Source organism: Dendrobium catenatum, unplaced genomic scaffold (assembly GCF_001605985.2).
Source record: "Dendrobium catenatum unplaced genomic scaffold, ASM160598v2 fragScaff_scaffold_1056, whole genome shotgun sequence".
NCBI lineage: Eukaryota > Viridiplantae > Streptophyta > Magnoliopsida > Asparagales > Orchidaceae > Dendrobium > Dendrobium catenatum.
Window position 1 is genome coordinate 4,457,334 of NW_021319518.1, and position 27,912 is coordinate 4,485,245.

At 34.1% G+C, this 27,912-nt stretch overlaps 2 protein-coding genes across 4 annotated transcripts in view; one reads left to right on the plus strand and one right to left on the minus strand.

Annotated features, from left to right (window-relative positions):
- Positions 1 to 917: 917 nt before the first annotated feature.
- Positions 918 to 7,828, plus strand: LOC110108807 (DNA damage-binding protein 2). The gene is made up of 11 exons (XM_020839601.2): positions 918 to 1,359; positions 1,443 to 1,533; positions 1,691 to 1,818; positions 2,802 to 2,924; positions 3,051 to 3,139; positions 3,223 to 3,343; positions 5,706 to 5,797; positions 6,495 to 6,624; positions 6,735 to 6,983; positions 7,076 to 7,272; positions 7,406 to 7,828. The coding sequence occupies exons 1-11, from the start codon at positions 1,132 to 1,134 to the stop codon at positions 7,641 to 7,643; spliced, it is 1,686 nt and encodes a 561-aa protein (XP_020695260.1). The 5' UTR covers positions 918 to 1,131; the 3' UTR covers positions 7,644 to 7,828.
- A 1,350-nt stretch (positions 7,829 to 9,178) lies between these two features.
- LOC110108781 (nuclear pore complex protein NUP88) overlaps positions 9,179 to 27,912 on the minus strand; it is a 41,963-nt gene continuing 23,229 nt past the window's right edge. For 2 of the 3 annotated variants that reach the window (XM_020839570.2, XM_028698142.1), the window contains exons 4-9: positions 25,061 to 25,202; positions 23,577 to 23,638; positions 23,087 to 23,300; positions 15,920 to 16,846; positions 9,760 to 10,009; positions 9,179 to 9,665 (exon numbers count right to left, since the gene is read on the minus strand). In XM_020839570.2, the coding sequence (XP_020695229.1) occupies positions 9,406 to 9,665; positions 9,760 to 10,009; positions 15,920 to 16,846; positions 23,087 to 23,300; positions 23,577 to 23,638; positions 25,061 to 25,202 (1,855 nt within the window). In that variant the 3' untranslated portion in view covers positions 9,179 to 9,405. The remainder of the gene's footprint in view (positions 9,666 to 9,759; positions 10,010 to 15,919; positions 16,847 to 23,086; positions 23,301 to 23,576; positions 23,639 to 25,060; positions 25,203 to 27,912) is intronic. The other variant, XM_020839572.2, reaches the window with a different exon arrangement.

Here is a 27,912-nt window from a genome sequence, read left to right on the forward strand (position 1 = left end):
GAAAGACTAGCATTGAGTGTTGGTGAGTGATGAATGTTGAATATCAGTCGATGACCAATATTCAATGATGGAGACGGAGGACTTTAATGTTAGTCGGTGGCTAACGATAAATGGTGGTGAAGGAGTGCATTAATGACTGGTGTCAAGTAGCAGTAATGACAAATCTCAATGTAAATCGATGACCAACTTTAAGCGAAAGCAATGACGATGATCATCATCGTTCTATGACCAACATCAATGTCAATCAAGTACTTACATTAATGTCATTCATTAGTTAAAACCTAAGCGATGATGGATAGAGCTCTAGAACTCTCGAGGAGCTTTAGATTCTTTTTAACTTAAAACCTTTCCTAAAATATATAGAAAGGGGAGTTAAAGACATAATATTCAATCAAATAGCTAAAAAATACCCCTCTTAATTATTTATTATTTTCTTAGACATTTAATGCCTTAAATAAACCTGAATTTGAGTGATATTAAACTTCAATTTATCTCATCGATACATTTATTTTAATTATAAGCGCGCAAACTTTGTAGATCATTTAATTCAAAATAATCTTAAAAAAAAAATAATTATTATTATGAGTGTTTGATTTATGCTCATTTGAACTAAAATAGAACATGTTTGATATACTAGGATTCATCTCATTTATGTAAATTATAAAATTGTGAAAAATAAAAATAGAATTTAAATCAATTTCTAAAATTTAGAGAAAATTTTAAGACATGAAGATTATGTAAATTTGTGTTGACTATATAATTTTTTTGGTGATGCATTTAATAAGTTCTAATGTTTGTTGGTAGTGATCGAAATACATCTGATTTCCATACAAACATCTAAAAATTTTCATGACTGACTTTGGTTTTCAATTTTTAAGACTGTCGAAGTTTGATCTTTTTCAGTATCAGTGACGAATTTTAATACAGAGAGAAGAAAAATAGGAAAAATAATGAGTGGCCGAGACGCGCGCAAGTCGGTTGGTTGAAAGGCGCCGCGTCCCGCCTGCTTCCTGCATTCATTGTCTCCGGCCTGACGGCGAAAGACCAGTGAAGTGACCACCACAAAAGCAGTCTGCTTTCTCCCCATTTTTTCTTCTCTTCTTCTTCTGCTCCGTCCACCGCTTATGAAAAATGCCCGCTCCCTCACGCCCTAGAAAACGACCCACAATCATAGTCGGTTCGGTCGATAATAGCTCCTCTTCGTCCTCCTCGGACGACGAAGAAGATGAAGAGGAAGTAGAAGATACAGTTGACGACGAAGATGAAGAGAAGGGGAAAGGGCGAAATGGTTCTCTTTCGGGGAAAGGAGCCGGAAAGAAAGCTCCCGCCATCATCATATCTCTCAAGAAAGTCTGCAAGGTTTTTTATGTCCTACCTTCTACCGGCGTCCGCCTCAGTTTTTCAAACTTTCCTCTTCTATATTTCATCTTATTTGCTGCCAGGTTTGCAAGGAAGAGGGCCATCAGGCAGGATTCCAAGGGGCGAACTACATCGACTGCCCCAGAAAGCCTTGCTTTCTCTGTAAAATGCCCGGTATGCTATCTCTTGACTCGTTTGAAGCATAAAGCTGCAGTTTTTATTGAAATTTTATAAAATTTGTTGTTTCTACGCTGAGAAACTGCGTGAACTTATAGCATTTGATCTTCTTCCGGTAAATTGGTTATTTTTTTTCTTGAATTTGGAGTCTCAGGCCACACGACAATGTCTTGCCCGCATAGAGTGGCTTTGGAGCATGGAGTGGTTCCAGCACTTAGAAAGAACAAACAGACTCAGTTGGATTATGTGTTTGAACGTCAACTGATGTCTCAAATTCCGAAGGTGAGACTTCGGAGTGATGGTTTGGTTTAGCATTTCTCTATTCTACTTCCTTGATTTGCGATGTATGGGTGATGCTTCGTTATGTGATTTCATAGGAATTTAGGCTTCGTTTGGCACCGCTTTTTTAATGCTTATTAAAGCAGTTTTTTTAGTAAAAAATTAAAAGAAGCATTAGTACTAAAAAGCTGCTTTAAGAAGCATTAGTACTTAAAAAACTGCTTTAAGAAGCATTAAAAAACCATCCCAAACAAAACCTTAGTGTTACATCACCTCAATATTTATTACTGCTAGTTTACCACTAAAATCTTGCTTAAGGCTTGGTTTTAAGTGAGGTTCTCCTTGACTGATCAAAGTCAAGTGCGGGGAGGGTTGTTTTCATAATAAATGAGAACTTATCAGTTTATCTTGGTAAAAATTAAAGGGATATGCTCTTTAGGTTAGCACTAACTAATCTATGTGGTGCCTTTGTGTAGTTCATAAATTAAGGTGGCAAACTAGTAGTATTAGTGATTAGGATAATATGCCAATAAGTGAATTAACATTCTTAGATTTGTCAAATTCCGAATTATAATGAAAAATCCATCTAAGTATTGATTACTGATGGCTCTTTTTTATTCCACAAAGCCCTAGTTTGCATAATGCCATGCATCTTTGGCTTTGTTTGTAACAGCTTTTTTACTACTTCTTAAAGCAGCTTTCTAGTGCAAAATTTTAAATTTTTGTACTAGAAAGCTGCTTTAAGAAGTAGTAAAAAAGCCGTCGTCCCAAACAAAGCCTTATAGTTTGGTGTTCTTTGGTAGTTGCATGATTTTCCAATATATATGGTATTTGCTTTACTTATCATTCATTAGCTGTATATTGTCTTGGCGATGATAGGTTTTTGCCAATGCTATCTTTTTAATTTCATTTTGCTTCTATCATCATTGAAATTACTTGGTTAGAAATGTGCTTATAACATTTGAACAACTTAACTTATATTGCAGATCAAGCCCACATTTGTAATCCCTGATAAATTGGATCGCGGTGTTGTTAAGCTCCATAGCCGGCGAGTGACAAGCTTGGAGTTCCATCCAACCATGAACAGCGTACTTCTATCAGGAGACAAGGTATTAGATGTGTTCTTTGAGTTGTCATTTGGCTTGGTTGAGAAATCTATTAAGTTTAAATGATCATTAAATGCATGTTTTATAGATATATTCTTTATATTTCTTATGATTACTATTTATTAATAGAAAGGGCAAATTGGAATATGGGATTACAGCAAGCCTAATGAGAAGACAGTCTATGGATCTATACACTCCTGCATAGTTAATAACATGAAGTAAGAGTCACAATTATTGTTCTACTTCCTTTGTTTATAATTTCATTCATAGAATCCAAGTTTATATGTCTTTCCTCTTTCAGGTTTGACACCAGAAATGATATCATGCTCTATACTTCATCATCAGATGGAACCATTAGTTACACTGATTTGGAAACTGGAATTGGGGTTCTTTTGATGGATATTAACCCCAATGGGTGGAATGTAGATACTCTTCTTCTATATGCTTTTATTTCCACTGTGCTTCAGTTTCTTCTTCTATATATATTTTTGAAGTTGATCTTGATTTCATGAACTGATTGAATGCTCTTAAATGTTATTGAATATAAAGTATGCATTCTGCTGCCTGAATGATTGCTTCATTTCTGGATTATGTCTGTGGAGTTGTACTGAATTGTTTGTGGACATATAGTTTACTTTTTCTGGGTGATTGTTTATGCCTAGCTTTTTATACCTTTTAGTTATAGTAGCTGATTAATTAGTCAATCCAGGGAGACCTTATAGTGACTGAAATGGAATGGATAGATTATGTTGTAAAGGTCCTCTAAGATAGAAATTTTTTTAGCTCAATAAGATTATCATATATGATATTACATTTTTTTTTAATTAAAGCTTAGCGGCCATAATTTTCATTTAAGATTTCTTACCTTTAGGCATGAATAAAAGAAGTCCATTTGGATGAATTCATGCTTTATCTTTCCACTCAAATTGCTTGTTTTATTTATCATCCAGTTTTCCTGTGGATATATTCTTCATGGTAGATTGAAGGAGAGTCTTGGGAATGCAGCAACAAGGTTCACAGGAGCCTAGAGAAATATGGTAAAAAAAAGGGGGAATAGAGAAAATTGGAAAGAAAAAAAAAAGGAGAATGTCCATGATTATTCTTATTCCATATCCTTTCCAAATAAATGAGTATATATAAAATTGAAGTGGTATAGATATTCCAAGTGTAGAGTAATATCCTACAACTGATTTAGTGTTGTATGTTGTGCCAACATCATCCTTGTGGTTCATTCGGTTGTTGATTAAAAGCAGAAAGCCCATAGTATTATCGTCTTTGATGCACATACATGAACACGACGACACAGACACTATACGAAACAGGACATGTCAATTATTGAAAATATAGGACAAGGACACGGATTGGACACAGTATTATAATTTTAATATTTTAAAAATAGTGATTAAAAATTGAATGAGTTTAATATTTAAAATAATTTAGAAACAATAAGTTAATTAACTAGAATTTGTTCTTAAAATGATTAATATTAGGATGTCGAGAGTCGAATGTCGATGTTGTGTATCAGGCATTGAGAGAGGAGACAACAATGTTGTCGAGAGTCGGGCATTGATGTTATGTAGTAAGGTATCAAACAAAAATGTCAAGAGGACATTTGTCGTCGATGTTGAGAGGGCGTTGGTCATCGATGTTAAGATAACGTTGGACAAAAATGAGTTGTCAAGTTGTAGATGTAGATTTTGCTAGTGTCGAGCATCAATGCTAAGATAGTGTCAGACTTTGATGTTGAGATGGTTTTGAAATATCGATATTGGAACAATGTCAGACGTTAATGTTTATTGTTGAGATGACATCGAGCATTATTATGAAACCTAAATTGTGACTTGCCAAAGAGAAATGAAAATGAGAATATTTGATGAATGTGATATTGAGTGCGGGTGATTGATTTAGTGTTATGGATAGAAAATAAGAAATTTAATTTTTATATTTAAATAAATAAAAATATTAAATACAATAAATTATATTTAAAAAAATCATAAAATATATAAGACACGCCTGTCGGTCACGTGTATCCAATTTATATTTAATATTTTTTTAACCGGACACTTTTTCGACATGTCGGATACATGTCGGAGGCATGTCGTGTTGGATACGTGTCGGACACTATATGCCTTTTTGAGGAGAAATATTGGTACATCATAGATTATAGTAGACATGAAAGATGATTGATGTGCTTAGCTCGTTGATCAGAGAAAGAATATAGTTGCTGTCCATAGGCGTTGCAATTGTCTGTAAGTTGTTCTTTCTCCCTTGAAGCAAAGACCTTATCCACAAGACTAGAAGATGGGTATGCTTCTGTGAAATCCACAAAAGGTAACCAAGTAGAACTTTCCAAATCTAGTTCCTTCCAAAGAACCAAGAACTTTGGTAGCAACACCTTCAATGATTATTTTGGTTTGTAGAATAGCTACTAGTTTCATGAATGGATGACTATCAATACTTCTTGGGAAAGCTTTTGCTAAAATTATGAATTAGTAACATTCGGATTGTGATTTTTTGTGTTTTTATCTTACATAGCAGCGAAAGTTGTATTATAAATCTGAAATCCTTACCTGTCCTACATCGCAGGAGCTAGAAAATTACTTCATATATCTACCTGAGAGATGATATTTGAGTTGCATGCAAATAATCTTTTACAATATATTTTCTTTCATACTTATAAATTTTACTATTTTAAACTAAACACTATTATGGACGTGAGTGCATATAGCATAGCTTTTTTTCCTCTGATCATGCTAAACTATCTGAGCCATACCTGATTTTTAGGGTCCATCGACGTGGCGGATGCTATATGGCATGGATATTAACTTGGATAAAGGTCTTTTACTTGCTGCAGATAACTTTGGTTATCTTTATCTGTGAGTACTCAGTTCTTTAAACCTAGAAGTAGTTCCTTAGTACTGGTTGGGTATTTGACCATTATATTTGTTTATTTTCTACTACTATTTCTTGTTAATCAAGAATTCTGTGTTATGAAAGGGAAGTAGGTAGTTTCAGCAACAAGTTTTAATCTTCCTTTATTATTTCTTGAGCATACTGGTAATACTTTTCTTTAATTTTAAAATGTGTTAGGCCGGTTCAAGTGGAACCGGCCCAGCAAGGGCCGGTCTGGTTCTAGTCCGCCTCCTCTATGGTTGCTGCTTAAAGCCATGGGACCCACTATTTGAAGTAAGCTAAAAATAGAAAAAAAGGGGAAATTAAGGTATTAAATAGGTATGAGATGTTAGGGTTAGGGTTATGCTTATTATTGTATTCTCTTGGAGTTCTCTTGGGTGTCTTGGCCTCTAGATTCATCGTCTAGAGGTTGGGAGAGAACGATCCTCCTCTCGAATTGAGGATCAATTGTATCTTTACTTGTTCTTGCTTTTGGTTTAATTCCTATAATATAATCTATTGTTTTGGATTGTTTTTATTGGAGATACTGAGATTTTCGCGCTGTTTTTATCAATCTTGTTAGAATTTACTTGAAATATTCACGTATTTCTATCAAATGTTCATATTTCTGCATCTTAATCAACATTTATTGTAGCTCATTTTTTCCTTGAAATACATTAGGTTTGATACTAGGGAAAAGGTGAAGATTGGAGAATCAATTCTTATTCATAGAAAAGGCAGCAAGGTTGTTGGACTACATTGCAATCCTACACAACCAGATCTCCTCCTAAGTTGTGGAAATGATCATTATGTGAGCCCTTTATTCTTATAGTTTTGATTCACATAGGCATGTTATAGTACTTTCTTTGTTCCATTTACTTATTATTGACATCCGGAGTTTGTTTGTTTAATTTAATTCAGGCTCATATATGGGACATTCGTCGATTAGAAACTCAATCTTTCCTTGCCAGTCTTGCTCATGGTCGTGTTGTCAACTCAGCCTATTTTTCTCCACATACGGGAAGTAAAATCCTGACAACATCTCAAGACAATCGGATAAGAGTGTGGGATTCAGTCTTTGGAAATTTGAATTTGCCCAGTAGAGAAATCGTCCACAGCCATGATTTTAATCGTCACCTGACTCCATTTAAAGCTGAGTGGGATCCAAAGGTTCTTTAATTTCTAACCCTAAATTGAAAAATTTTCCCCTTTTTTTAAATTTGTTCTTGAATCTAAATTCTAATAAGAATAATCTTACAAAGGATCCTTCTGAATCCCTCGCGGTAATTGGTCGATACATAAGTGAGAATTATAATGGTGTGGCATTACATCCCATCGATTTTATAGACACCAGCACGGGACATCTTGTTGCAGAGTTGATTGATCCGGATTTAACCACCATTAGTCCAGTAAACAAGCTACATCCTCGTGATGATATTCTGGCAACTGGGAGCTCCAGGTCTGTTATTTCTCAACTACAAGTTTTAAACCTTTTGCCAGTCAAGTATTCTATAGATTTTGCTCTTTCTTTTTTGCATTGTATGTGATAGTCTGGTTTAAGGGAATTTCATATTTTATGTTATTTCTGATAGGTCTGTATTTATTTGGAGACCGGGGGGGTTGAAGGTTGAGGACAAAGAGGTTGAAAGGAAGAAGGAAATCATATTTTGTAATACTGGGAAGAAATCTGCTAAAGAGAAATTTAATGAAAGTGATGATGATGATGATGGTGATGATTTCCCTTCCAAAGGGAAGAACAAGCAACAGAAGAAATATGGAGGTAAATCTGATAAAGCTGGTTCAAGTAAATCTAAAATAGTCAAAATCTAGTCTTGTTTTAAGATTGAAAGAGGTAAAAAGAATGCTTGATTGTTTTCTTTTTGCTCTCATTTTCTGGCCTCTTTTTGAATTTTTGGCAATACCTGCTTTTGAATTACCAAAGGATGATTTCATTGAAGGGACAGAGAACTATTGTCTCAGTTTTTTGAAAGTGGTGGGGGTTACTATAGTACATGGCCATTTTTGTGGATATATCAATGGGTCGGGTCGGCGACTTTTCTTAATGCTACGTGTCGCTAAAATATTGGTGGCCGAACGTAGAGGAGCGTACGTTCACCGAACCAAATAATTGTTCTTGTTTTCTACTTCTGAGTTCAAAGATCATAAGTTTTGGCTACATTTACCATCTAAATATAGCTGTAGATGTTTTTTTTTCCATTTTTCTGCATCAGGTAAATGTTTTGTCTGTATTTTTTTAAAGTTAGCAGAGCAATTCAGAACAAAATAATAATCTGGCGCAAAATAAATATGTTATCTGAATCCACAAAATACTTGGTAATTTTTATATATTTATTTTATTAAAAATAAGAAGAAAAAAAAAAGTGATGGGCAATTGTGAGGTTCAGCTATGAAGTACCGAGCTTATGTATTTGTCGTCCATTGAGCTCTGGGCTAGTTGGATCCGCGGCGTTGCAAATCTGAACCCCGACCCTGATGCTCTTGCTGACGTTGTTGGTGTAAGAGATCGGAAGGACCAAGCCAGCGATGGTAGTGCTCGAAATAGAGAGGAAAGATCGAGCAGTTCCGACAAGATGAGTGATTGGAGGAAGTAATAGTTGCTGCTGGTGTTAACAGAGCTCGAAATAGTTGCGTAGATCCGGTGAGATGGGCGATCGGAGGAAGCTGCAGTTCTTTATTGTTTCCAATCGGAGATGCAGGAGATTGGGGATGAGCGGTTTTTGGCAGAGCTGGAAATAATGAGCAAGCTAGGATCGAACAGTCTGATGGGATGGGTGGTGGCCACAGTAGGAAAATCATGATTAGAAATTATTCATCAGTGTTCTTTGCCGATGAAGTTTGGCCGGGTCTCTTTTTTTTTATTTTTAAAAACAAGTAGAATTTATTTTAAAGTGTTTTTTTAAATAAATCAATTTATTTTTACAAATTAAAATAAAGTACCAAATATATTTCATTTTAATTAAAAAGCAACTAGTAAAGTACTTTTTTTCCTTAAGAAAAAAACATTAACCTATCTTCCATTTTCATCTGGACTCTAAACCAAAAATAAAGATTTCATTTTTGATATATTTTGATTATTATTTTTTGTTATTTCTAAAATATTTTTATGAGCTTTAGTTACTAATTAAGATATTTTGAATTTGAGGCTTGTATATGATATTTATATAAATTTGATAATTTTGTCTTAATGATTCAAATGTTTTTATTATATAAGCGTATTTAATAAGTTCAATATAAAAGTGCAGTAGAGAAAGTACATAATTACAAATGTTGTTCGTATATTGGATTTTTTTCTCTCAGAAATAAAGCCAAAGTTTCAGAATTGGTTCCAATGTTTAAGTAGAACGAAAAAAAAAAATCAGAGAAACACTATCAAATATACCCTTGATTTCCAAAGTACAGCAGGTTAGTAGTCTCCCATTTCACGCTAAAAATAGCTGATAACTAACTACAACAAAAACACCTCAGAGGCTGAACTGATCGATGCAAATCTTTTTTTCTTTTACATGGAAAGAAGCACACAAAATCAGAAAAGAAAAATCGAGCAGCATCATTGTTGATCGGTACTAACCTGCTATTCCTGCTGGCTTTCTAATCTATCTTCAATTAGTTTAACCTTCTTGACGTTCTCGCTGTTGATGTTTGAGAGCAGACTCAAAGCCGACTTCAACTGAGAAACCTGATCATTTGGAACATAATTCTTTCTCCTTCCAGAACCTAACATTGCCACTTTCGACAAACTAGCAGCTGAAGTCTGAAGATATCTTTTCAGGCGAGTATTCAATGCATCAATTGCAGAATGAAACTCATCCAACTCCAGATCTGTAATTCTATCTGCATTTACATTCAGAAGATGCCAATTTTTTGTGATTTTATGTACGTGAAAGACAGTAGTGATAGTGTTTAGAAATGAGGTCATAATATATACCTAGATCAGCGTTGAATTCTCTTTCTGCTTTTGAAAGTGGCTTTTTATTTGCAGCAGGTAATACTTCAAAATTCTTTAGACGCTGCTCCAATAGCTCATATACTTTGAAGGCACGGCTGATTCGTTCTTCTACTCCCTTTTCATTCTTCTCAAGCTTTGAAAGGCGCTGTTCTACCTCTTTCAAGCGTTTTAGTTGGGTGTCTGTTATTGTCTTCACATACTCACCATGTTGTTCAAGCTCGATATACACCTGATCATATTGCAAAAAGCGGATCTCATTGCTGATTGGAAGAATTTTATGATCAATTTATTGGTATTGTACAAGTGAAAAAACTAACTTTGCTAATAATCTATTCCATTGTTGCCAATAAGCTTAAGTTATCTTCAGCTGATGTAGGGATGTAAACAAGTCGAGTATTTGCTTAATCGAGTTAAGCTCGTTTAATTCTTACTGAGCTCAACTCGGGCCATTTACTAAGCTCAAGCTTGTTTAGAAAGCTCGAGCTTGACTCGATTGTTGAGCTTGATTTCTTAGTTTTAAATTAAAATTTTCAATTTTTTTAGAATTTTTATTTTTAATATAAAATTAATTTAAAAGGTTAAATATATTATATAATGCTAATTTGAATTATTTTAAATATATATTTTAAGTCAATTGAGTTGCTCAACGAACTTATGGGCCGAGTCAGGCTGAGCTTGAGCTCGTTTAATATACTAGCTAGAGTATATGCTCAAGCTCAACTATGATTTATACAAAGTTTGCCCTAAAACTGTAAAAGGTGAATAATGATGATTATTGATTGATTTATGCTTCATTTGGGATGAGTGTTTTATTGCTTCTTAAAGTAACTTTTAAATACAAAAATTAAAATTTTTATGCTAAAAGACAGCTTTAAGAAGCAGAAAGAAAACCATCCCAAACGAAGCCTTTATATTAAATAAACTTTTGAGATATCAAGTTCCTATCTCTCTCCATCCCTCATTAAATTCCATAACCTTCAACACACCTTTCTAACTACCACACCACCGTGCTAAGCTTATGCATTCCAAGAATGTATCATATGCTTCCTATAATGACCAATATAGTCAACATTATTATAATAGGAGGCATCATAAATTTCTCTTCTTATCATATACTCATGTCCCTTACTCTACAAAAAATTCATATAGTTTATATCATGATTGTTATTGATCATATCATGATGATCATGCATATTCTCATACTTGATATCATGATAATCATATATGCTCTCATTAAAAAAAAATCATGATCTTGATCAATGATATTGTGATGACAATGCCCGCTCTCATCTCTGATATGACATCAATCCAATGTCAAGCCACTTAGATTGGCCTTATCCTAAACCTCATCAAGTCCCCAAACAACCTAAAATTTGTGATGAAATATTTAATTCTAAATTAAAATGGTGCCTTTAGGAAATAAAAAATCTCAAGTCACTTCACTGTCCAGTTACTATAATATCAACTTCATGAGTCCAACAATCTCCACATCCGTGTCTGAGCTTAAGTGAGCTGATGTGATTAATTTTGAGCTTAACTTTTTATTTGTTGATGCGCCGAGCTAGAGATTGTAAAAGCGGTCTAACCATAGATTGATGTTGCACTTGAGTTTGAGGAATCTTCAACCACTATTGTTACCCCAAATCCTTTATAGATAAAGATGCAAATCATTTTCAACTTCTGTTGCCTTCTCTATCACCACCTAACCTTACTTTTCCACAGTTTCCATCAGTAGATTGCCCTTTAGTGTAAAAACATGATGGCAGAGTATAAAGTATTATCTAGATTCCCCATAACTGATTAAGATTCTTATATAGGATGTTACTCAATTCTTTCTATTATTATTGTCTTTTTCATTTGTATAGTGGTTTATTTTATATTGCATCCGCTATCAAAATCAAACTACATAATACTAAGTTAAGTGTGGCAGAGACGAGGATGCTCAAGTGGATGAGTGGCTTTACCTTTAGAGATAGGATACGAAATGAGCATATACGTGAAAAGGTTGGAGTAGGTCCAGTAGAAGATAAGATTAGATAGAGTCGTCTTAGATTGTTTGGTCACATAAAATAGCGGCCTTCCAATGACTCGGTTAGGAAAGTAGAGGTATTAGATTTGACTTATGTTAAGAAAGATGGAGACAGACCTAAAAAGGCTTGGTTAGAAAATATTATGAATGACCTTTCTTTATTAGATTTAAACGAGTATTTGACTTTTAATAGGACACAATGGAGAAAAAGGATTCATCTAGTCGACCCCACGTAGTGGGATAAAGACTTGATGTTGTTGTTGTTGTTGTATCACAATCAAACTACAATAGGATCTTAGCTCATATAATTCATGACGTGTGTCAAGATGCAGCTCAAAAATCTCTAAATTCTTCACAGATTGTTTGGTCATCCACACTAGTACTGGCTCATCATGATAATTATCGACCACCTCCATGATCGCTAGACTAAAGCACCTACATATTTTTGGGTTACTATATATTGTCCAAATCAGCTGCCATCACCACAATAGTCACATCCAGCTCTTCAAAGAAAGAGTTTCTTTCAACCATAATGAATTGATGCAAGATAATCACAATCGAATTAATCTTGGTTACTATATATTGTCCAAATCAATCTTTACAACATGCCCATTTAATTATTTGCACATGTTTTAGTTATATTTTAATTGCATAATAAAAATATTACATTTTGTCATATTAATTTGAGTTATTTTAATATGCATTAAGCCCCGTCTTATATAGAAGATAGGGGTATAGTCCAAGAACTATAAATGCGGAATGATGTCATTGATTGAATGAATATGAAATAAAATTTTGGGATCTCAACTTTCCTCTCTCTCTCTCTCTCTCTCTCTCTCTCTCTCTCTCTCTCTCTGTAGCCATTGATTACTCTTTCTCCCTCTTCCTCACCTCTTTCTCTTCCTTTCTCTGTTATTTTTCTTTATTAGCAACAAGTTTGAATGATGATAAATATATCAATAAATAATACATGTGGAAAACGAGATGAAAATAAACCTACTGAAAAACTTAATTTTGTTGGCTTCTCCAAACGATTTCAGTTTTTATTACTTTCTCCAAGCAAAATGCATATATTATGCTTGCAAGCAAGGAGCTAAAAGATTTCATTTCATTTTATGCATGTCAATGCAAGGTGTTCGCAAAGGAGCAAGTGGAGCAATGTGTGTAGGAGACAAAGACAGACACAGGGAGATGAAATTCAAATTGTTTATAGGAAGGGAAATAAAAGGAAGATACAAATGAGAATTAAGGTTTAGATTTGTAGAAATTGACCCTAATCCCTAAAAAAGAAGAAATGAGGCTTGTTTGCCCCATTGATGCATGCATACAATTTTGCTAGAGAGAGGGCAAGAAAGACAATAGGAGCATCCTTACGACACAAGCTGACGACAGCCATACACTAATTTCATTTATTTTTTTCAATCTTTTTTAAAATATTACATATATTTTAATAAAAAAACATAAATTATACTATATATTTTATCATTACACATTTTTCTTTTCTTTTTCAAGCATATGTTCAAACTCCCCATAAATCACCTCACATTTGGAGAAATTTCATACTCTCATCATGTTTAAATTGTACAATTAAAGGTTCGCCTCAACCGAATTTTTTAGAAAAGGCAATGTGGTGTATACATCATGCTTGCCATTTGAGGCTTATGCCTCAATGGGGGTGAGTTGCATCTCAAGGCATGCCTCAACACAATTTTAACATGATCTTAAAAAGGCATAAGCCTTAAAAATTAAAGTTGAGGTCATTTTAAATTTTATATTTACTTTATATATTAAATCAAACTTATTTACTATGCTTAAATCAAACCAAACTTGAGAATAACTATACGACTTCAAACTCATAATTGCAGAACCCTCATACCTTCACCCTATCTTCTTACATTACCATCTATGTCACCGCTATTATTATATCATCACTACTTCTCCACCTCTCCTCTAGTTTTTGGCCTCATTTTTAGTGTGAAAGAAGAGAGAACAATATCTAATTGATGATAGTGGGCATAACTATTTATTTATCATCGCATGTAGTTTTGTATAATTTTAATGGCTTTACTTTGACGTTTTATGTTTTTATTTTAATATTTTACTTTGGTGCTAATATATTACTTATTATTTCATATTTTTTTCTTAATTTAATAATTTAATATTGAGGTTGATGCCTCCAAATACCTCGAGGCTTATGCCTCACCTCATAGGAAAGAAAAGTCTCAAAATCTGCTTGCAAAATTTCAAACCTCATCTCATCCATCCTCAATAAAATGATGTGTTCTCATACAAATGTCAACGCCCCAAACCACAATTATCATTCCTTATGAAATTATGGGCCGAGTTGTGCTTAAATGGATTATGGCTTGTTCTAATGTTGAATTTGATGTGTGAAAATATTGATGTCAATAAAAATTAATTTCAAGCAAAACTAAAGCCCGTAAAGTCATATAACATATTAGGTCCAACGTGAAAAATTTAAAAAACTTCGAAGTTTTTTTATATTACTCCAATTTTTAATGCATTAGATTTGACTTTATAACATGAACTATGAACTATGAACCAATAATGTAGATTCTTTTCTTCTTAGATCTCCTTCTGCTTTCACATCTGCAATATCATCTATTCATTTTGAAAATAAAAATACTAACATAATTTCTTTAATAGTTATTCTTGATGAAGAGACAGTGTCCACTATTAATGATGGAAATCAAAGATACCTTATTAAATGAAAAGACAGACTTCATGTGATAACTAATGGTCCTCTTGACAAAAACTCCAACAATAATCAGCAAATTATTAGAAGAATATCAAGTAATTTATGGGAGTCAGATTTTTCCAAATCAATCGTAGAGTGGTGCCTCTGCTTTATAAATACAATTTCTTACCCAAAGGATTGTAGTTATCTACAGCCCTTATTCTACCAAATAGGCTATTCTAGACTGAAGCTATTTTGTGATTCTTGTTCTATTTCCAGTTTATCCAAAATTGTATCTCCTTTACCTCCTATTTTACCTATTTTCATGGACTATAACATACAATCCAAAACTATAGCATTATACGACTGCTCCTTATCCGGGACAACAAACTATCATTATAGTTACCCATTTCTTTTGTTTGACTTCGACTAGATTTCAACAATGGATTCATGCTTCATATCTATGTCATTAAGTGCATCCATAAATAAGAGAGCCAATCCATAACTACAGCATTATACGACTGCTCCATATCCGGGACAACAAACTATCATTATAGACTTATAGTTACCTATTTCTATTGTTTGGCTACGACTAGATTTCAACAAATGATTCATGCTTCATATCTATGTCATTAAGTGCATCTATAAATAAGATGACTTTGAGGCATGTAAGAATAACTCTAGTTTAAATAAGATTTTAATTTTATGGATGAGAAGTTTTCTTAGTACTTTAAAGTCTTTATTCATTGATCAGGTACCATGAAGTATTTCGAGAGACAATCTCTTTGTTCAAGTAAGAGACCTACTATTAAGTTTAAACTTTTCCTTCATTTCTCTTCTTTTCTTTATTTAGCTATTGACTGATTATGTGATTGGCGTGTTTACAAACTTCTTACATAGCTAGCTTCATTTAAATGCATAATATATTACTATGATTTGATGATTGTTCTTATTTCTTATGTTTACTTCATTAGCGAATCAAAACTTTTCACTGGAATTGAATTTTAGCTCATGTTATTCATCATTATTAGCAGTAATTAATTATTTGTGTTGGTCTACTTTCCCAATAGAGTTGCATGTTTATTTTTTCACTTGTTGCACTAGCTTCATTGCATCTCAATTAGAAAATCTTTAAAAATACATCACATACTTTTCATCTGATGAACTACGAATATGCATATTAGATTCACATCAGAAACCCTATAATCTAAAATAAATTGCACCACCTAACATGCACGTAGAGTGAAGCTATCACTGAGAAATATGAAACCAAATACAACTATCAACTTTAATTATATATAACTATCTAGAATTAACCAAAAATTGCATCATTAATATGCACAAATAGCAAATATAGAATATTGATATAAGAAAACAATCATTTTTGCGTGAAAATGGAACCTCTTTGGTACCTTATGTGCATATTCCACATAGTTTTCATGGAAGAGCTTGATATAGTGATGGAGAGTAGATCGACCTTCAATAGAATCAGGAGTCAAGGATCGAAGACTTGTTGATGGAGGAATTATGATAGCTTTTGGACCACTAAGAAGTTCTTTGCTTAGGAGATCAGAAATTATGGTCTCGGTTGAACCAGAAGGCTTCATATCCAAGTCAAAGTGGGAGGGAAGCATCTCATTCCAACCTTTCATTTCCAGCACAATACATTCATTAGTGGGTGTCACTCCAACAAATTGTGAATGACCATATGAATCTGCCACCACGGCAAAACCACAAAGAGCTTGAGGTGAAGATTCAGAATGGGACGTCGTGAGAATTGGGCACACAGATGACGTTGCCGCCTCCATTTCAGGAATCATATTTGAAAAAGGTAGGCAATGTATAATAATCATGTCCACACCACCACTATGTAAACAGTAAAATCTCTCAGATACAAGGGGATCAGGGAAGAGTGAAAGCAGACAACGATTCAATGCGTTTTTAGGCAATGATAAGTCCACAATAGCTAACTTCAATAATAGAAGGGGATCTCTGTAAGAAACAGCAGCAGAAGCACCCTGCATGTTTGCTAATTCATGTTCAACTCGTTTGTGGCTTATTGCTGACTCTTCCAAATCTGATTGACATATCACTGCAACACCCTCAATATTACCAGAAGTGTCTACACGAAAATGGGGAGAGCTACCAGCTTTCCAAAGTGGCTGAGCCTCATCTATCAGAGCATCAATCTGAAGCAAACCACTGCTCCAAGCAATCACAACAACAGAATCCTTTCCAATCGAGCAGTAAAGAAAGTTTACTGGCTTGCCTTCACAACCTGTAACTGAAACATAGGGCTCATCAGTTTTTTCTCCATAGGAAGCGTATACAAGAGGTCCCTGTAAAAGCAAAGAGTTTACTCTTTAACTGTCACCGAGTAATAACTTACGTAAGTAAAACATCACTATAACAAAATTCAGCATTTACCAACAACAACAAGAAGTCTTTATCCCACTACTAGATGGGGTTGGCTACATGAATCCTTTTTCTCTATTGTATCCTATTAAGAGTCAAATTCTCATTTAAATTAATAAAAAATGTCATTTCTAATATTTTCTAACCAAGTCTTTTTAGGTCTACCTCTACATCTCATAACATAGGTCAAATCTAATACATTGACTCTTCTAACCGGGTTATAAAAAATCCGACGTTTTATGTGACCAAACTATATAAGGTGTCTCTCTCTCTTATCTTATTTGCCACTGGAGCTACTCCAACCTTTATACATATATGCTCGTTTTGCATTCTATCTCTACGAGTAAAGACACTCATCCACCTTAGCATCCTCATCTCTACAAAACTTAATTGTATGCTTCTCTTTTAATGGCCAACATTTTGCGCCACAAAGCATTGCAGGCCTCACCACCATCTTATAAATTTTTTCTTAAGTTTGAGAGGTACTTTTCTATCACACAACAAGCCCGATGCATTCCTCCACTTCAACCACCTAAATTGAATTTTCTAAAAATATTCTCATATATTTCACCATCACTCTGGACAATAGATCCGAGATATCTAAAACGTGTACTCTTACTAATGACTTAGTCGCCCAAAACACAATCCCATCATTAGATCTATTACTACTAAAATTGCACTTCATCTATTCGGTTTTAGATCTACTCAAACAAAAAACCTTTACACTCTAAGGTTGACCTCCATAATACAAGTTTACCTTCAACTCTCTCTCTAGTCTTATCAACAAGAAGAATATCATCAGCAAAAAGCATACACTAGGGTACATCCTCCTGCAAATGTCTAGGAAGAGCATCCGTGACTAAAGCAAAAAAGATATGAGTTTAAAGTTGACCCTGGAAGTAATCCAACTGAAATAGGAAAATACTTGGTCCAACTTCCTTGTGTTTGAACACAAGTAACAGCTCCTGCATATATATCCTTAATGACTTGAGTGTAAGCATTAGTAACCCCCTTTCTTTTCTGAAACTCTCCTTCTCTTGGAACTTTATCATAAGGTTTCTCTAAATCAATAGATATTATATGTAGATCCTACTTATTCTCCCTATACCTCTCCATGAAACCTCTCAATAAATGTATAGCTTCCATAGTAGACTTACCCGGCATGAATCTAAATAAATTTTGAGAAACATTAGTATCACTTTGTAACCTAAACTGAATAACTCTCCCAAAGTTTAAAGTATGATACATTAACTTAATTCCTCTATAATTCGCACTCTTGTGCATCATTTTTATTCTTAAAAATAGGAATCAACACACTATTTCTCCACTCATTTAACATCTTTTTAGCTTTCAAAATAATATTAAAAAGTTTCGTAAGCCAAGAAATTCCTACATCTCCAAAGCATTTTCACACCTCTATTAGAATATCATCAGGTCCAACAACTTTTTCACACTTTATTTTATTTAAAGCCTCACTAACTTTGATTTTATTAATATGCTAATAAAAATTAAAATTTCTATTTTCATTTAGGGTACTAGGGTCACTAAAGAAACCAGAAAAAATAACTCATTCCAACTACAGTAAATGGTACTGCATTTACCATGAACCAATGAGCTATTTTTGCATGAAATGGCCAGAACTGGCTTGAATCACCTATTTTACTAGGGAATAGATAAATCGGTTCGGATTATGTAAAACTGGCTTATTCAACTTATACCTAATAAGTAGGGTTGATCGATGATCCAAGGGATAAATTTTTTACCATAAAACTTAAATATATAAAGTTTTATAAGTAAATCTAGGCATCTAGCAAGTGAGTTTTTATCATAACCCTATTCACTCAAATTCAATTCCCATTCCATAAACCAGAAAAAGTAACTCATTCCAACTACACGGTAAATGGTACAACATTTACCATGGAAGAAGGAACTGGTTTTGCATCAAACTGGCCAGAACTAGCTTGAACCATTTGTATACAAGGGCTAAATTTTTTACCATAAAACCTAAATATATAAAAGTTACCAAGTAAATCTTTACCATAACCCCATTCACTCAAATTCATTTTCAGTTCCCTCCTCATTGCGCCACCCCCCACCCCCACCCCCACCCCCCTCTTCTAAAACCAACTCTTCCAAAAGCGAGTTCATTTGTTGAATCACCTTCCCCCTTCCCTCTAGCAAGAAATTTCTCTCCCTCTCTCATAGTTAGACTTAGAATTGAACTACAGGCATATCTCCAGTTCTTTGCTTCTAAAGATGTAAGTTTTTAGAAAAACCTATCATACCTATTATTCATCTCATTGTATGATTTATTGAGGGATTAGAAAACTTTATGATTTGCAATCTCATTTATTGAGCAATTTCATAGTTTTTTAAGTGTTTTTTTATTAGTAAATTAGAAAACACTAACTTGTCATGTGAGAATGTCTCAATGGATTTAGGTTGAGGTTGATATTGTTAGGAGAAAAATAGAGAACCTAACTTTTCATTTGAAAACCCTAATTATGTATTGTTCTTAGGATGTTAACAATCATTATTCCATCATCGAGATCATATTTTAATCACATAATTACATTATGCAATATTATTGTATCATTATTATTATGTCATTTATATCATATTTAAATAATTTTACTAGCTATTATGTCATTTGATTCAACCTCCAATTCAACGTCAATCAAATCATTGAAACTTGAAACCCTCCTTCCAATTTTATGCCTGGTTCGATTTTCACAACTTTGCATAAGAATGAATAAATTCCACTGATTTATATTTCATATAAAATGTATGAAATATAAGGGTGATGGCTATGTTAGATGAATTAAACTGAATGTGTATGCATGTGATGGAAGACTGGATGATGATACCAACAATAGCTTTGCATAGTAGGGCAAATTATCAAGTTTGCCTTAATTATAATAAGAGGGCAAGTGTAGACCCTCATGCAAAGGAAGGTATAAAGTTAGAGTTGGGAATGTTAGATAAATTAAACAAAATTTAGATGCATGTAATGACATATTAGTTAAAAATACCCACAATAGTTTTGCGCAGAAGGGCACATTAACAAGTTTTCCATAATTATGATAAGAGGGCATTTGTACACCCTCATACCAAAGGGAGACATAAAGTTGTTGTACTATTTACATATAGTTTTAAGTAGTGTATGTTAATAGCGGATAGGCAAATAAGGTGATAACCTTGATGAGATATGAATAGGGATAGCTACAAGGATAAAATGCAATATGAGCTATCAATAAACTAATTGATAAGCCCAATTTTCATTTGCAAGATTACTAATATGAATTCATTATATACAACAAAAACAACATCAAGCCTTTATCCGACTACTTGAGGTTGGCTACATGAATTATTTTTTCCATTGTGTCCTATTAAGAATCAAATTCCCATTTAAATATAATAAAAAATGTCATTTCTAATACTTTCTAACCAAGTCTTTTTAGGTCTACCTCTACCTTCTTAATAGAGGCCATATTAAATACATCTATTATCTTATTGAGTCATCGACAGGCCAACATTTTATGTGACCAAATCATCTAAGGCACTCTCTCTTAATCTTATCTGCCAATGGAGCTACTCCAACCTTTTCACGTATATACTCGTTTTACATTCAATCTCTAAGTGTAAAGCCACTCATCCACCTGAATATCCTTAATTAATGGCCAACATTCTGTGTCATAAATCATTGTAGGACTCACCACCATCTTGTAGAATTTGAACTTAAGTTTGAGGGGTACTTTTCTATCACACAACATGACCGATGCATCCCTCCACTTCAACCATCCAACTTAAATTCTACTAATAATATCCCCATCCATTTCACCATCTCTTGAACAATAGGCTGAAGCTATCAAAAAAAATGTGCTCTTTTTAATGACTTGATCGCCCAATGTCACAATCCCACCACTAGATCTATTACTACTAAAATTACACTCCATGGACTCAGTTTTAGCCACGTTTAAACGAAAACCTTTAGACTCTAAGATTAACTTCCATAATTCAATTTTTTCTTCAAATCCCTCTCTAGTCTTATAAACAAGAAGAATATCAAGCAAAAAGCATACACTAGGGTACATCCTCTTACAAATACAAGCAAAAAATATTATTATTGCATTCATATGCTTCTTTCACATATGGCCAATTAGCCTTATAATATATTATATATTTCATTACAAGGATTTAATATTAATATATGTTATAACTAAAATGCATCTACTGATATTTATGTTTTATATTCATGGCATATTTTAATACTAACAATCACTGTAGGCATACATATTGTTTCTTTGTCGTGCATGGTTCTTTGGTAGACTTATTGCAACTTGTAAGGCTATATGCTTATGCAATTTACACATGTATTTTGTTACAAGAACAAGAAAAGAATCCAAGGAATACAACAAATCTAAGTTTATGTTTGCATTTCTAAGTTTGCAATGTAAGATCCAATGAATTGTTATAAAAATGATTTTTTTGGGATTCATCTGATGTCCAAATCACAAATGTTTTTCACTACAAAAGTACAAATAATGAACTTAATTAAACATTTTATGGAATTTTATAAGCATTGTATCATAATGGAGAAAGAGGTTGCTTGGATGACTTGATAGCATTACACATTTATCTCACATTTTTTTTTATAAAAGATAAGGTTTTTTAAATTAAAATTTTTATGAGCAATCAATGAAATAAGTACAACATGAAGAAATTACAAAGAAATGCTGCCAGAAAAACAAAAGAGAGAAATACTACATAAGGCAATAACAAAGCAATAAATCATTTGATGGAAGAAAAGAACTCCACGAGACTATTTTAATATCTAACTTGAAATCTAGTAAACCTTAGAGAGTAGCGACATATTTTCTTTAAATTTTACTCATCTTAACCTTGCTAAAATGTCTAGCAATTTTCTATCTATTTCTATAAGCTAAACTCTAAAAACCTTTTTTAGAGCTGATTGGGTTTTATTATACAGAATTTAAGTCTAAAGAGAGCAAAAAAAGGAAAGAGGGACAAGAGGCCACAGAAAGCTTGACATGCTTCATTGGAACCAAATCTTTAGGGTTTTCAAACATCATAAATGGGTTACTAATATGCTGCTTTAGTAAACAATGATTTATCTTCGTTTGCATGATATAATATATTTCCTAGGTGAATAAAGTTCTAGAACTAAAGGTCATAGACTTTCATTTGAAATTCTTTATGTTGTATTTTTTTAATTAATGGTCCACATGTGGAATTCCATAAGAATTAATGATATGCTAGGGAGGGCCACCTTGTGGGCCCAGGGGAGTTAATATTCACTATGTAAGGAGGAGAAATCAAGAGAGAAATAATTAGGAAGGTTTATTTAAGGAAAGATGACTGATTTGAATTCATATTTGGGAAGAAATTATGAAGGTTTTATCTAGGGAAAGATGACTTACTTGAATTCAGATTTGGAAGGGAATTAAGAATGTTTTATTAAGGGAAGGAGGGCTGATTTGAATTCAGATTTGGGAGGAAAATATGTTGGTTTATTAAAAGGTAATTAGGTTGTTTTATTTCATTATGTGATTTATGTTTGTTGTAGTTTTCTTAGGTGTTGTTCCTAGCGGCGTATAGGGTTGGTGGAAGAGCTGATCTACCTATTCAAGATATAATAAAAAATCAGCCCCTATCTTCATAATCCTATAGCTTGTACTTCTTTCTTTTGCTATTTTTACTTTCAAGACGTATCAATTAGATGGTGATCCATGCATCAAATTATCATTACAGCACATGAATGATATGGTAGAATATTCCAAAGATGCATTATGTTATGTATAAGAATTCCTATATGATGATTGATCGTTCTGCTTAAGGGATTCCATGAAACACATAAAACTCATGATGTTTTTAATTAAGAATGGTGCATAAAACTTAAAGATTTCATTCATTAATGAACCCATACATAACATAAAGCATCTCATATACACTCCTACAAGCTATATAGAAAATATAGGATAAACTATTGTCCTTTACAGCAAATTATTGTAATTGTTGTCCTTTTCACACAAAAAAACTAAACTATAAGAGTTTTATACAAATATCCTTAGTTTTTATAGTGATTTTATCATGGAAAGATGCTAAGCTGACACAAATTGCTAATATGAAATAGTAGGGCATACCTGTAATGCTAGAGATGCTTCTATGGGAGTATAAGGATGAGCTCTTAATAAAAAAACACTTTCTTCTTCCATCTTCCGCTCAACTAACTCAGGAAAAGTTGCTTCTAACCAAGTAATGGCCAAACCAGAGTTTCTGGCAACTGTTGGATTGGACGAATCCAACCCAACATGAGCATCTTTATAGATCTCCTTGACATGCATCAAACTGAAAAAACTGGGTAAAAAAAAATTCAACTAAAACTCATTTAAAAAGTCTTGCATCATGCCTGAGTTTAAAGAAATTTACATCAATGCAACATCACATTGAAACATTTTAACATTCTGTCAATTCCATTCTTTTTCAGTCTACTGAAAGTTGAGACAAGATGACTAGCAAGCAGAATCACATACAGATAATTTTAGAGGGAAAAAAGCCAAACAACAATCTAATCGCAAACTTCAATAGAGGAAAGTAATAAAATGTTGAAGTGCTCAGAAATTAAAGAACTACCTTCCAAATGGAACAATAGGGCAAAGAATGTACAGGGAACCATTACTGTATAAAATAAATACCTGCAAAAAACAACGAATCTCTAATTTATCAATATCCCAGTTTAAGGAGGCACTCACCTCCTGCCTTAAACTCTTGATTACATAAAAGTAAATAATAGCCTGCCATATAAAAAAAACCATAAAAGTCTAGATAACACATAAAAAAATTTGCCATTGCTGTATCCAATATATATTTCTTAAATTTAGCAATTAAATGTCAGAAGTGGAAAAGCAACATTTTGATAAGAATATTTTTTCTTTTAACAAAAACAATTTCCTAACAGCCGGAACCAGTCAGCCATTTAAGTGATTTGACAACCAGAAGAATCCTTTTTATGGAGAACATTTTTGGGAACAAAAAAAAAATCATAAATTGGCCAAAATCTTGCATGTTATGTCATCAAACTATTAGGGCAATAACATTTACTGCATTTCCAATTGCAGAGTTCAAACGTGTTCCTTGAACATAGCTCAAAAAATCAGTGCAAAAACAGATTACTGATTAGCAGTGAAACCTTTTTCTTTTAACAATAATGGTCTTCTATCTTTGAATGACTGTTATAGTTCTTGACGAATATCAACAAGCAGTAGAAATCTTCTTTTATGGCATAACTAAGAAAATCACAGAATGCGATGAACCTGCTAGCATGGGATAAAGCTGCCAAAGCTGGGAAATGAGGTGATTTAACTGTTCATGATTTTATATTTTATTATCATGGAAAAAAAATAAACTCATAGAAAACCTACCAGAAAAAAAAAACTCCCTCTTCTCAAAAACTCATTGCACTCGAGCTGTAAAAAGTACAATTTAATGGAAGAGTGGTTGGAGAATCAGTGCCTATTAAGGTGCCATAGGGTATAGAGATAAATATGTGAAGCTGTCTTTATTGCAAAATTTGAGCTCAAATGTAGAACGGTAATGATGATTCATTGCTCATTGAAAATGATTTAGCTCTTATCTCCTTCTTGATGTACAGACACTCATATGATTCGGTCATGTCATCATTAAACACTAGAATACCATTTGAGACATGAAATGCGTTCCACTTTATGTTTCTGAAAAACAATATGACGCCACTTAGAATTTAGAGCACATTACAACAATATTTTGGACAAGAACTAGCCACACGTCTCACTCACTAGATATATACCAAATGAATCCTTAGATTTTCTTATTCTTAGTATTGCTTTTTAAGTATTTATTACCTTGAAATAATTTATATTTTCAAGTATATTAAATAAATTGAGGAAGAAATTACAAGTGAAACTTAGTTGAAGAATGATTGCATCAATGCCATTAGAAATGAAATGAACAGTACGGCTACCAACTCATTCAAGAATCAAATCCAAAAACAGAAGAAGGCAATTTGAGCAGAGGAAATTTAAGCAGCATGCTCATGAAACAAATACTCATATTTCGTTAATTAGAAAGAAGATACTCACTGAAAATCTCTCCCACAAATGCTGACCTCCAAATGAAAATGCAATAGGACAGAATGAAACAGTATTTTGAATTCTTCCAAGTTCAGGCTGCAGATAAAATTCCTGCTCGGCTCGCTCTAAGTCAGATGACAAGTCAAATAGCCTGCAAATACAGTTAGAATTGTCATATTAATTATACCCTAATACTCTAAGGGGTGGCTTAGTTGTCAAAATTTAAGATAAAGTTACATTTAAATGTAAAGTAAAAAAGGCGTATTTTAAATATTCAGAGCTTTTTAGTCATATGTAAAGTAAATGAAAAGGTACTCTTGTCTTTGTTTGTCTGGTCATAAAGTAAACATTATTTTGTCTAAAATGCACTAGTAACCTTTGAAATATGAGGGCTATGAAGCCCGACGAAGGGAATTGTGAAGTTTGATGGAGGTGCTACAACATATGACAGAGGGGTCTGCAAAAGTCGGCAGGGGTGCAAATGCCAGACGTGTCTCATATCAAAGCCCTCTGTTGAAGATGGGGAAGCATGGCCTCGGGCATTGTCATGAATGGAAAACACACATTCGTGTAATTGAAACTCAATTGAATAGACCAAATTTTGACATCATGCAAAAACTCAGTAGAGGTATTAGGAATACCGCAAATAAATACAATCCTTGTTCTTTATTTTAAGCCAAACAGTGGAAAAATTAAAATACATATAAAATGGCTGCCATACACACTTTAATAGTTATCAGTGGCATTTCATCAACAGACCATGAGTCTTGTTGTGCCTATCAGCAATGAGGAACCTCTGGTTCTAACCTTTTATATGATGATATTTTGATCTTTGCAGGTGCTTCTATTTATAATATGAAGAAAATCCTCTCTATGCTACAGGACTATTGCTCTTGAACAGGCCAACGCAATAATCAAAGCAAATCAAATATCATGTTCAAAAAGCTCACTCCTCAATAGAAAAAAAACTAGGTTGTCCAAGTTGGCGAGCCTTAGCAAGGTAGAAGACCTACAGTACCTTGGAGTTAAATTGGCAAAGAGATGGCTTGTTAAGGCTGATTTTGCTCCTCTTATTCCAAAGGCTCAAGCTACTACTATTACTTGGGGGAATCGACATCTTTCCATGACTAGACGTGTAACATTGATTAATTCTTCTTTATTACCTTTGACTATGTATACAATGACACATTCCCTAGTTCCAAAGAGGGTTATGCAGGACGTGGAAAAGATCACCCGTAGCTTCCTGTGGGACAAGAATTTTGAGAGGCGGGGGCTTCATTATGCCTCATGGGACCAAGTTTGTAGGCCTAAAGACATGGGAAGTTTGGGATTTCATGCTACTTCCAGGTGGATTAGGCCCCTTTGGGCAAGACTGGCATGGGATTTTATCAACAAATCATATGGTTTACTCCAACAATGTATCTGAAGCAAGTATGGGGACAGTCCCTAGGAACAAGACTACAAACGTGGGGACTCTACAGGTTGGAGGATCATCTGTGGAGGTTGCTAATAGCTTGTAGAATTTTATTCGATGGAAAATACAGAATGGTAGAAACATTGATGCCCAGAGGCATGTTTGGATAATGGAGAGGCCCTTAGTGAATGGCCCAGCTTCTGTAATGTGGACATATTAGAAACTCTGAAAGTGGTTGATCTTATTAATGTTGAGGGAGACTGGAATATACAAGCACTTGAAACTTGTTTGGTCTGGCCCTTGTAGAACGAATCACTACAATCTCGATTGAAGGTGGAGAGCAGGATGATTCATTGGAACTTATTAAAAGCCCAATTGGCAATATGGTGGCTGCTATTGCTTACTGTGGGCTCCGAAAATTCGGCCCCGGCCTCCCCGCCGCGCTGATTATTTGCTTTTATCTTAGGCGAGGGAGTTTTAACAAAATAAGTTCCGGGGTAAATATTGGAAGGCATATGGGTTTGTAGATAAGACACTACCCAGATATTTCGCCCTCATTTTGTGAGGACTTTATGATCTGAGTTCTGGTTTCCTATAGGCGCAAGCCCCTATAGTTAATTACCCCTCCCGATAACGAGAGAGAACTTTCGATTAAGGCTAGTCGTCAATCAGATACGTAGAGATGCGTGTTATCTGGCATTTTACCACAAAAAATGCATGTCACACAGTTGTTGTCGAATTCATTTGTTAGTATAGCATATTTCCATGCTGGATCTTTTTTTAAAGATTGAACTGAATCTGACATTTTATGATCACTTAAAAGCAAACAAATTTAGATAAAAGAAACATAATATTGTCCAAGAAACATAATATGGGGGCTGCCGGGGGTCCAAGGGGGCGCTGCCCCCTGGCGGGGTTCGACCTGTTTGTAAGAGGAATTTTGAAGTTCGTTTGTATGGAAATTAGGAAGCGGTACCGAAGTTGTACCGAGCATTTACCGAGCTGTACCGAGCGGTATCATGCATGTACTTAGCAATACCGAGCATGTACTGAGCGTGTACCTAGTTGTACCGAGCTGTACCGAGTGGTACAAAGCATGTAACTAGTGGTACCGAGCATGTACCGAGCGGTACCGAGCATTTACATAGCGGTACCGAGCAGTATCATGCATGTACTTAGCAATACCGAGTGTGTACCGAACGTGTACCTAGTTGTACCGAGCTGGTACCTAGTTGTACCGAGCTGTACCAAGCGGTACAGAGCAAGTAACTAGCAATACTGAGCGGTATCCAGTATATACATAGAGGTACCGAGCATTTACTTAGCGGTACCGAGCATACCTGTTAAGTTGTAAATTCTTGTAAGAAATAGCCGTGCAAAACAACAGAGCTGTGCGGAACAGACGGAGGTTGCAAATCAGAGTCAGCTGGTAAGATTTTTAATTAGA

What these genes read in the sequence shown, in the direction of transcription:
- LOC110108807 (XM_020839601.2), top strand. Translation starts at nt 1,132, where the DNA reads ATGCCCGCTCCCTCACGCCCTAGAAAACGACCCACAATCATAGTCGGT. An exon ending in AACTTTGGTTATCTTTATCT is followed by an intron (nt 5,798 to 6,494) that starts GTGAGTACTCAG and finishes GAAATACATTAG; the next exon opens with GTTTGATACTAGGGAAAAGG. An exon ending in CTGGCAACTGGGAGCTCCAG is followed by an intron (nt 7,273 to 7,405) that starts GTCTGTTATTTC and finishes TATTTCTGATAG; the next exon opens with GTCTGTATTTATTTGGAGAC.